At 34.2% G+C, this 10,211-nt stretch overlaps 1 protein-coding gene across 1 annotated transcript; it reads right to left on the bottom strand.

Moving 5' to 3' along the window:
• Nucleotides 1–250: 250 nt before the first annotated feature.
• LOC128217774 (cytochrome b-c1 complex subunit 2, mitochondrial-like) lies at nt 251–8,869 on the bottom strand. The gene is made up of 14 exons (XM_052925149.1): nt 8,729–8,869; nt 8,427–8,486; nt 7,086–7,244; nt 6,736–6,800; nt 6,376–6,432; nt 5,844–5,977; nt 5,161–5,258; nt 4,814–4,985; nt 3,935–4,001; nt 3,129–3,270; nt 2,313–2,393; nt 1,457–1,533; nt 1,126–1,279; nt 251–644 (listed from the first exon to the last, which is right to left on the bottom strand). Exons 1-14 carry the CDS (start codon nt 8,768–8,770, stop codon nt 549–551), a joined length of 1,404 nt encoding a protein of 467 aa, XP_052781109.1. The 5' UTR covers nt 8,771–8,869; the 3' UTR covers nt 251–548.
• Nucleotides 8,870–10,211: the final 1,342 nt, after the last annotated feature.

Raw genomic sequence — 10,211 nt, 5'->3', positions numbered from 1 at the left:
TCTTTAGTCATAGAGCTGTTGAGTTTTTGAGCACACAAAGTTGGCCATGACCTTTGACCAATAAAACAATGCAGGGGTCATCTTCTTGTTATGGGCAACCTATCAATGAAGTTTCATGATCACATGTCCAACTATTCTCATGTTATTTTCCGGCAAAGAATTGGTTAAGCCAGTTAACAAATGCACAAATGGACCTAGTTATTAATATGTGTAAATTTTACATAATGCAGGAGATGGAATTGAAAACAACTTTTAACAATAAATTATTTATTTCATAAAAGATGCATCGCATTCAAATGAATGCAATAATTCACAATTTTAAACAAACACTGTCATACTACAATTAGCACAAATGTTTACCTGGAATTTAATACCTTTACAGAAAAAGAACAAAGCACACTTTTCAACGGCCAAATAGGATCCAAACTTTTATCCAAATCTTTAAACTTTGCCGTAAATGTCCAAAAAATATTTTGTTATCATACTTCAATCACAGCTTGCTACACAATGAAATGAATTGTCTATAGATCTAGTTCTAGAATTGTTTGTCAGTTTAAATCCTTCAGTTCGTCAAGGTAAGGTACGCCTGCCAAATTTCCGATTGATGACATCGTGAACTTTCCTGCGGAGAGCTGCTTTGCTACCTGTAAATAGGAATACAACCATTAATACAAAATAGAAGTCATTATGAACGAATATGTTTAAAAATTATTACAAAATGTGTAAAAAGAAATTACTCCCTAAGTTCTATACTCTACTGATTTTCTCCGAGGACAGATTTTACCACCGCCCCAGATAAGTAGATCCAAATATATGGCCATGCTAGAAATCCTTATTTTGCCCATGGGCATAAAAATGGTACTTGTTTGTAAAAAAAAAAAGTACATCTTATTTCTGCAAAACACCCTACACTCGGGTTGGGATGAACGTATCTTTCTCTCGCGGCCATGGAAGATAACTTATATTCTTTTACTGTCCCCGAATGCACTGGGATTTGATGCTTGGGACTCCAAATATTGCTCCTGAGCCAAGGTTATGACATATGTGAGTCTCAAGGGATGAACTTGAGCAGTTTTGAAAATGTATTACTGAATAATCCGTTTAAAATAAAACACAAGAACCCACCTTGTTGACGTCAGCTGCCGTAAGTTTGTTGATCTGAGAGATGATCTGGTCTGGGGTAGAAATCGGGAGCCCTGCCAGGGACTGTTCTGCTTGGCTAAACATACGGGCTTCCTTGCTCTCCAGGGTCATAGATACGGCAGTTGCTAGCTTTGTCCTTAAACATATACATCTGGATGCAGTGAAGCACAGGGAAAAATATGTAAACAAGCCCTTACAGTATGAAATAAAATAACACAATACTCCCTTTACTACCTAATTCAAACACACCATACAGCTTGAAATACCCAGTACATGTATAAAAAACCAGTACATGTAAATCAGTAAGACTTACTTTCCGGCCTGCAGTTCCGCATCTGTGATGCCATTTTTCATAACATTGGCAAACGCCTCAGTGGTTGCACTAAGGGCCTGGAAAACAAATTGTAGAATTTGCATTGACCATTCCAAACCCTGAATTCTCAAACAATCCTACAGCTGCACTGTCTCATAGTTTGTATGTTTTGACACTCCTTCAAACATTTGTCCCTGAATCAGCCGATTTTGGCATCAATGTCTTTAATTTAGTCATATTAGATAACTCAAAATAGAACAGATATCAAATGTTTGGTAAACTACTGAACATTTCATTTTTCTTAAAGCATTAGTAAGGCTTTTTGCCATAAAACATCAACTTTCATTTGAAAATATGATAAACTGAGATCTGATCTTATTTCAGCAGTCTTGTATCACTGGTTTCATTACACAAAAATTGGCCATTCAAAGACAAAAACCAAAAACATTGTCAAACCGACAGATGTGTGAGAGACTGAGAGTGCAGCTTTAGTCACACTTTTTTTTGGTATGTTTTGTGTAATATTCTCATTTGTTTCATTAAATTATATTTATTATAATCATTGTAGATACATTATTTATACTATATTACAAGTTTGTTTCAAGAGGGTTTAATATTCCAGATTTTTCCAAATAGATCTTTAAAATTCAAAAATCTAGCTAAATTTTAATTTGCCAACGATCAAATAATGACTTTGCGATTTATAAAGCATACAAATTAATAAATTTGATTTAATTTCCCAGTATAGTATTTTCTGCATTTTTTTTTTTATATTTTAAAATTAATTTTAGTATTTCTTTAAAGTCTCAAATGAATTAGATATAGCAAATGAAACTAGAAGGTCTAATTCACTCACTGTGTTGATTGAGTCACTGGGTGCAGCTACAACGAAGCCAAACAGTCCTGAATCTGAGTAGTTGATGTTCAATGCATTTGTCTAAAATGGAAAGGAATCATATGTGTAGTTTACAACATGCATCCGGAATATGAGAGGCATCTAATTATCCATGGGCCGATTATTCTGAATTTTGTTTAAATTCACAACGTGATCACAGGTGTATCCATTAAACCAGAGCAGTAACGATTCGAAAGATAACAACTAAGATAACTTTAACTGAATTCTGAACATTCGGCCCATGGTTTACAAGGGCAGCTAGTCATCTGTCAGAATTCAAAAAGCCTATTCAATGTATCGTAAATTCTCAAAAGTTAAAACCCAATTTTTCCATTTATAAGAATGCTCTGCCTATGGTGTTAAAAATAGTCACTGCTCTTAAGATGGCTGCTGCGCTTAAAATCTCATATTAATTTATTTATTTAAATTTAAGTTTGCAGGAACAAAGATTTTTATTAGAATTACCAAAGCTCCACACAAGTTTTGAGGAAAATACTACTCTAGGCAGTCTTTTGATGATTTTTTGGTTCCCAACATTTTGATTAAAATTCCGTTCCATATCTTCAAAGATTGAAAAAAATTATTGCAGGTCTAATGTTAATTAAAAAGTTCATCAATTATAAGCACATTGTGTACTGTGTTTTAATATATTTATTTTACATAAATTTGCAGTAAAATGTGTTTTTTTGTTTGTTTCTGTCACGTTGCAAAATTCCCCCTAAATTCAACTTTTTGAGGGCCCCGGTCCCATTCCCCAAAGGCAGCCTTGTTACATACATCAAACACTGTGTCCCCGAGTGCCTTGGAGACAGCTGTATTCAGTCGAGGCCCTTCTGGGTTGAGGCTGTATTTGATACGTCGACCCTGTCCCAACACTGCCTGCAGAACACCGGCTGCAAGAGCCTCCTGGCTGCCCAGTCTGAAATGTACGAGAGGGGCTAGTTTAAAATATACAATAACAGCAATCAAAATAAGACTTATGGATGAACAAGCCACAGTTACACCAGGGCTGGGCATCAATGCTACAAGCTAAACCAGTGCAGGGTATGTGCAAATCATGATCACTGCAAATATACAATAATAATTTTATTTGGTAGCTTTCCATTTAGTGTCTACCCATCTTTTTTTTGCTACCATTCCTAATGAAAAAGAGTTATGGAAGGGTGCTGCACACTGTCCTTTTTTTTAAAACATGCTTCTGCCCTAATGGTGCCCTGCATGGCACCTTCAAACTGCAGAACCGTCATAGAATTAAAAGCTAAAGACAGTCAAATATATAACTTCAATTAAACATGATTCCTAGATTTTCTGTCATTTTTATGATGCTCAAGACAGTAACTGTCAAGGGGTGAATGCGAAAAGGTTCTAAGTGACATTAATTAAAGAAGCAGACAGAACCTTTTCGCTTTCAACCCAACTTAGTTCTTCACAGCTCAATACAATGTGCCCTTTTCTTCTTAGCCCCTGTACCTCTTTTACAGCACCCTGTCTTTTTTAAAACCTGGCTTAAACCCTATGTACATGTATATGCAGCCTTAGGAACCAAATCATCCCTCATTTATCAATGTATTAGTTCCACTTACTTGGGTCCTTCAGTTGCCACGGCGACATATGTTGCATCTAGGTCTGGCTTTTCCTCCCTGGCTTCTCCTGTAACCAAGGAAACCAATTTCATATTATTTTGATATAATCAATACATTGAAGATATGTGTAACTATGAAATTACATGATAAATGCAGATCAAGTTGAGATACAACCTTAATATACAAGGATATTAATTATTCAGATGGAAGACAAAAGAACTGCAAATACTATATACCGTTACTTTCATAAATTTGAAGTATCCGATTCAGTTGAAATATTGGATAGTTTCTTCCAAATAATACTAACAGTAGAACCCAAAATAAGAACACATTATTCATCACCAGCATTGTACTGGCAGCAATAGCCATACTGGCGGCTGGTTAAATAAAGGATTCTAGTCATAAATTAAATTAGGGCTATTCCAGTTAAACATATAACCCCCCGGGGGGGGGGGGGGGGGGTAAATTTTCTTCTGTAGGGGGGTGGCATTATTTAGAAGTACCTTACCTCCTGGGCTTTTATGTTTAAATGAATAGCCCTTACCTTAAATCAGTGTATACGGGAATAGCCCTTACCTTAAATCAGTGTATACGTCACAGATTATATTTATTTCTTCAACTTTGTGTTAATTTTTTTTTTCAATGTTGACTTCAATTTTCACAAATATGTTGCAAAATGAAACTATGGGACTAAGATAATTTCAATTTACAACTCTAATCTTAATTGAAATAGCTCCCTGAACATTTATATTTCATATTTTTTAATCTTTATCTATTGCAAACTTTTTCAAAAAAATACCAAACCCACTCAAAATTTACGGTACCATACTGGGGGCTGTACTCAGGCAAGTCTTGCGATCACTAAATCATTGTTATTACCTCCAGTATAACGCGCCTTCTCATCGTTGGATTTTGCTCCCTTCCTATTGTACGCGTAATGTGGGAACCCGTCCAGACATCCTGTCAGTGACTGGTACAGTTCCTCATCCACACCCGATGTTACTATGGCAACCCGGTTGTTACTGTAGTGATTCTGAATAAACTCACTGGTCTGCAAAGAAAATATAAACAGAATTTGAAAAGCATCAAGAAATTTACAATTGTGTCAATGAATTTTTTAGAGTAATTAAGATTTTAAAATTAACAATGATCATGTTAACACCATTGTTAATCATAACAAATTTCTGAAAAATCGTCCCATTGTTTATCACAATAAATGCTCTTACCTGTTCCTTGGTGAATGAGCCGATGAAGTTTCTAGAGGCATACAGAGGATTTCCCAGGGTGTCTCTGTAAGCTGCTGAGTGCAAGTTCTCCATCAATTCTAAAAGAATACAGTGATTCCTATTATACATTCACATATTTATGATGAAGCTTTTAAATACTTATCACTTCAAAGATTTTCTGACAAAGGGATGTACCAGTAGTATGTTTAAACACGATATCAGACAGTTATTTTTGGATTTTTATTTCATTTTTGACATAACTCCTCTTATTTGAACATGAAAATACTCCCCGAAAAACAAGTATGTAAATGTACAAAAGTTTTAATTTTAAATATATTTATGACATAATCTAACGCAACACAATCATTTCATACTTCTAAGATTAAATGTACAAAGATTAATAAATTCATCAACAGTACCATAATCGCATGAACATGACCTATGGATGGATAGGGCAATTCCAGTAAAAATCTAACCCACAGAAGGAAGGCAAATATTTAAACAGTATATGGGTGGGTGTCTTCTTTCGCTTTTTTGGACCCAAAACGGGTAAATTTGCTTCTGTAGGGGGGTGGCATAATTTAAAAGTGCCTTTCCCCTGCGGGTTACATGTTTAAAAGGAATAGCCCTAATTGAAATTTTCTACATTTTGAACTAGCAATGCAAAATCTCCAAATACTTACTGACATTAGGCTGGTTGCTAAGAATTTGCAAATCATGTAGCATTTTATTCTGACAACCTGCGAATGCGGCCCAGTCTAAATCGGAGAACCCAGCGCGGAAAACGTTCCGTAATACTGCCTCAACAGCTTCCATCCTGCAATGGAAACAAACAGCTGTCCCAATAACAAAAAGCTGTCACAAAAATATTACAAAAATCCCCAATTTGGCTCCATTGGAGTGACAGCCAACTGGCCTTTTAGGGCGACATTGACCTTTCATGCAAATCACACCTTTCCTTGCTGCTGTTTGCTTATGCATAGTTTCTTTTTTCTGCTACTATATTAGTGATATTGGTTGTGTTACAAGTTTAATGCTATAAGTGAATTGGACATCTTGCCGAAGAATTGTCTCCATATTTGTCTTGTTCAAAAATCATAATAATGTATATAACTTCTTAGTTCACCAGTCAGACCTCCGGGGTGCTTTCAAATGAATATTTTCCAGCATTGTGCAGAGCACATAATAGACAATCTAACTAGGCTGTTGACTTACCCATACTGATTAGATCCACTGTAACATAGATATGCTGTCTCTTTCCCTGTGTTTGTACTGAAACACACAATCATTCATGAAACTTTAATAGCATTACAATGAAATACATATTCACCAATGTCACAAAACAAAATCATTTTGATGGTAAAGAAATAGCATTCATAATTAGACTTTTTGATCAATAAATAAGCCTAACAATATTTCTTGGCATAAAACATATTTTAAACAAGTCCTGCTATATAAAATTCATAATCTGAATAAGCCGGGTGAAAGCATTTTACCAGTGCAGGGCTTGTGCTAATTATGACCACTGAATTGAATAAACATTCAGTAAATAAATCATATTAACATTGTACTCACGAGAATGTGCTTCCAACCACCTCCAGTGTATTGTAGAGGTTGAGGGCAAATGTGTTGGCATTTCCCTGAAGATGAAAGGCATTTGGGAGTTACAGTTTTAGTTTTGTCCATCTGGGTTGAAGGTTCCAACTTGGAACTATCTCTTTTTTAAATATCCATTCATATCTTTTGAATATCATAAATGAATGGATTATCTACAGTTTAAGGATTCCAAATTTTTAAAAAGTTATTCCTGAGTTTTCATTCCGAATTCATGAAGCAACAACTATTTTGTAAATTTAGGTGCAAATACTTCTCTCAAAATCCCTAGAAAAGACTTTTAAAAGGTTAAGAAATGAGTATTTACTTACAATCTGAATGGCATGTCTGAGGAAGTGTGTGATCCCCCTGTTTGTTCGACTCTCGTGTCTTGATCCAGCTCTCACAGCGACAACAACTCGTGTAAGTTGGGAGTCATCCAAGTTCTGAATGATCTTCCAGTCTTTGGCAGTGGTTTCAGCAACTTTTGCCTTAAGTCAAATTTTAACTCTTCAGTAAAGAAATAAATTGACAACTATGAATTTCCAGAATCTTATTATGGGCATCTAGTTTCTTCATTTAGTCACTAACAAAAAATTCATTCAAAATAACAGTTGATGCTGAGTCGGTCATCTATTTATTGTACTGTTTTAATCTTTTCTTGAATATTAAAACCTATCGGGCTTAAATTCTAAGGCATACTGGTTGACAGTACATTTCCGAACAGGGCACAAATCCCGAACACCAGCTAAAACACACGCTTGTTTACTGTAATCGATTATTTGATGATCTAGATCAATACAATGGCTTGCCTTGGTCACAATTGCGAAGTTTCATCTTGTTTTGTTGAGTATTTTTCTAAAAAAATGCCATTCAATGTTTATACGCTTAAAGATCAAAATGTAGCACACATCAGTGGGCGCACTCGCATATTTAGGTTTTGCAGTTATGTTGACCTACATTCAAGATATTTATAAATAGGAATCGCGCTTTACATTTGAATTGCATGTTTTGAAAAACATCGGAAACAATAAATAACTTTGCAGTAAATAACTTTGCAGCTAAGTGTATATTTAATATAGCATACTTATTGATTATAATTGTATGCCCATGTATTTTCGCTTTTCAAGTGTTCGGTATTTGTGCCCTCCATAGCATAAATTTAAGGGTGATTTACTGTCTATAAAATGAACGATTTTTGATATAAAATTGATGAGATCGTGAATCTGTAATTTGACAGATGTTGTCACATTAACCAAAGATGTTTCATCACAATTTTAACTTACTGCAACAAAAACTCCCCAAGATAATTGTGAAAAACTGCAAAAATTGTTCGGATTTGTGACCTTAGCCAGTAACCGTTATAAAGTTATAACAACATATCCCAGTCATCCAAAATTAGACTTTTGGATGAACGAGCCTGAATTCTTATACTATTGCTTGGCATCAAATTTTTGAACAAGCCCTGCTATATAAAATGCAGAATTTGAGCAAGCCCGGTAGACATTTTACCAGTACAGGGCTTGCGGGCTTCTGCTAATTTCGACCACTGATATCCTGTCAACAAATTCAATGCAAAAAATATGCCTAACCAGCTTAGACAGATAAATGTAATATAATCTGTGATCCAACTCAAAAAACGCCTGTTAGCACTGGTTAACTGTCAAACTAACCCTGTTTGCTGTATTAACAGCCGGGCTCACAGCACCATAATTCCGCACGCCAAATCTCGTCTGAAATTAGAAATAAATAAAATAAGTGAAATCAAATCCTCAATACAGAACATTATCGACTCAAAAATTGCCACGGGCTACACTGACTGTGTTAAGCTCATTTACCAGCACAAATTTTATGAACTGATGGTTTCCCCACCCAGATTGTTTACAACGCGGCGAGACTACTTTCAACCCCCTATAAGAAAACTGTGACGCAAGATATTAAATTAATATGGTACAAACAATTAATAGATATTTACTTTTACAGAATTGCATATGGCTCTTGAAATCGGAGTTGCCATGTTCTTTAAATTTGGCCCGATTTCCAAAGTGAAGGTGAACGACGGCCAAAATGGCGAAACTAAGCGGTCGACGCAAATCTTTCAAGTTGTAACATTTAGCACGGTGCGGGGTGATACAGGAATCCAGTGGATTTCACGTGAAATCCACTCAAAACGTGAAATCCACTCAGAACTCAGTTAATTTAATGAATAATTAATTTTTTTATATACATATTAGAAAGTGCCTCATGAAGGGTTTATTTTTCAAATTTTATTGAAATTGGTCAAAAAATAAAGAAGATAGAGCAATTTTTCATTTTTTTCCAAAAATAGATCGGAAATCGAGGTGAAATCCAGATTCCGATAAGTGAAATCCACTCATAACTCATTAATTTTAATAAATAATTTTCTGTTTTTGTATATTTATTAGAAAGTGCCTCATAAAGGGTTTATATTTCAAATTTTATTGAAATTGGTCAAAAAATGAAGAAGTTAGAGCAATTTTTCGAAAATAGATCGGAAATCTAGGTGAAATCCAGTTTTCGAGAAGTGAAATCCACTCTTAACTCAGTTTAATTAATTAGTAATTCTTATTTTTTGTATACATTTTGGAAAGTGCCTAATGAAGGGTTTATATTTCAAATTTTATTGAAATATATCAAGAAATGAAGAAGTTAGAGCAATTTTTCGGAAATCGAAGTGAAATCCACATTTTGACAAGTGAAATCCACTTTTTCAGACGTGAAATCCACTCATAACTCATTTATTTTTAACAAATTAATTTTTCTGTAGAACAAATAATTGAAAGGGCTTCATAATGGGTTTATATTTCAAATTTTATCCAAATTGATCCAAAAATAAAAAGTTGTAGACCTATTTTGAAAAAAGATCGGAAATCGAAGTGAAATCCACATTTTGACAAGTGAAATCCACTTTTTCAGACGTGAAATCCACTCATAACTCATTTATTTTTAACAAATTATTTTTTTGTTGAACAAATAATTGAAAAGGCATTATCATCGGTTTATATTTAAAATTTAAATGGAATTGGTCCAAAAATAAAAAAGTTATAGACCTATTTTGAAAAAAGATCGGAAATCGAAGTGAAATCCACATTTTGACAAGTGAAATCCACTTTTTGAGACGTGAAATCCACTCATAACTCATTTATTTTTAACATTTTTTTTTTGTTGAACAAATAATTGAAAAGGCATTATCATCGGTTTATATTTCAAATTTAAATGGAATTGGTCAAAAAATGAAGAAGTTAGATAAATATATTGAAAATAGATCTGAAAGCGAAGTGAAATCCACATTTTGACAAGTGAAATCCAGTATTTGGGAAAGAAAAGTGTAAAGAAATAAATTCAATCAAGTATCTTAAAATTAAATCAGTAGTTGCTTGTGTCCGATGATTATATTTTAATGTTTTTATGTTTTATTTACTTACATTAGTATCATT

This window comes from Mya arenaria, chromosome 2 (assembly GCF_026914265.1).
Source record: "Mya arenaria isolate MELC-2E11 chromosome 2, ASM2691426v1".
NCBI lineage: Eukaryota > Metazoa > Mollusca > Bivalvia > Myida > Myidae > Mya > Mya arenaria.
Note: the sequence above shows the minus strand (reverse complement) of the source record. Positions and strands in the feature narration are given on the sequence as shown.

Coding starts and splice junctions, on each gene's coding strand:
- LOC128217774 (XM_052925149.1), bottom strand. CDS start 8,770: ATGGCAACTCCGATTTCAAGAGCCATATGCAATTCTGTAAAA. Junction 4,002..4,813: donor GAAGGCGCGTTATACTGGAG/GTAATAACAATG, acceptor CCTTGGTTACAG/GAGAAGCCAGGGAGGAAAAG. Junction 1,280..1,456: donor GCGGAACTGCAGGCCGGAAA/GTAAGTCTTACT, acceptor TATATGTTTAAG/GACAAAGCTAGCAACTGCCG.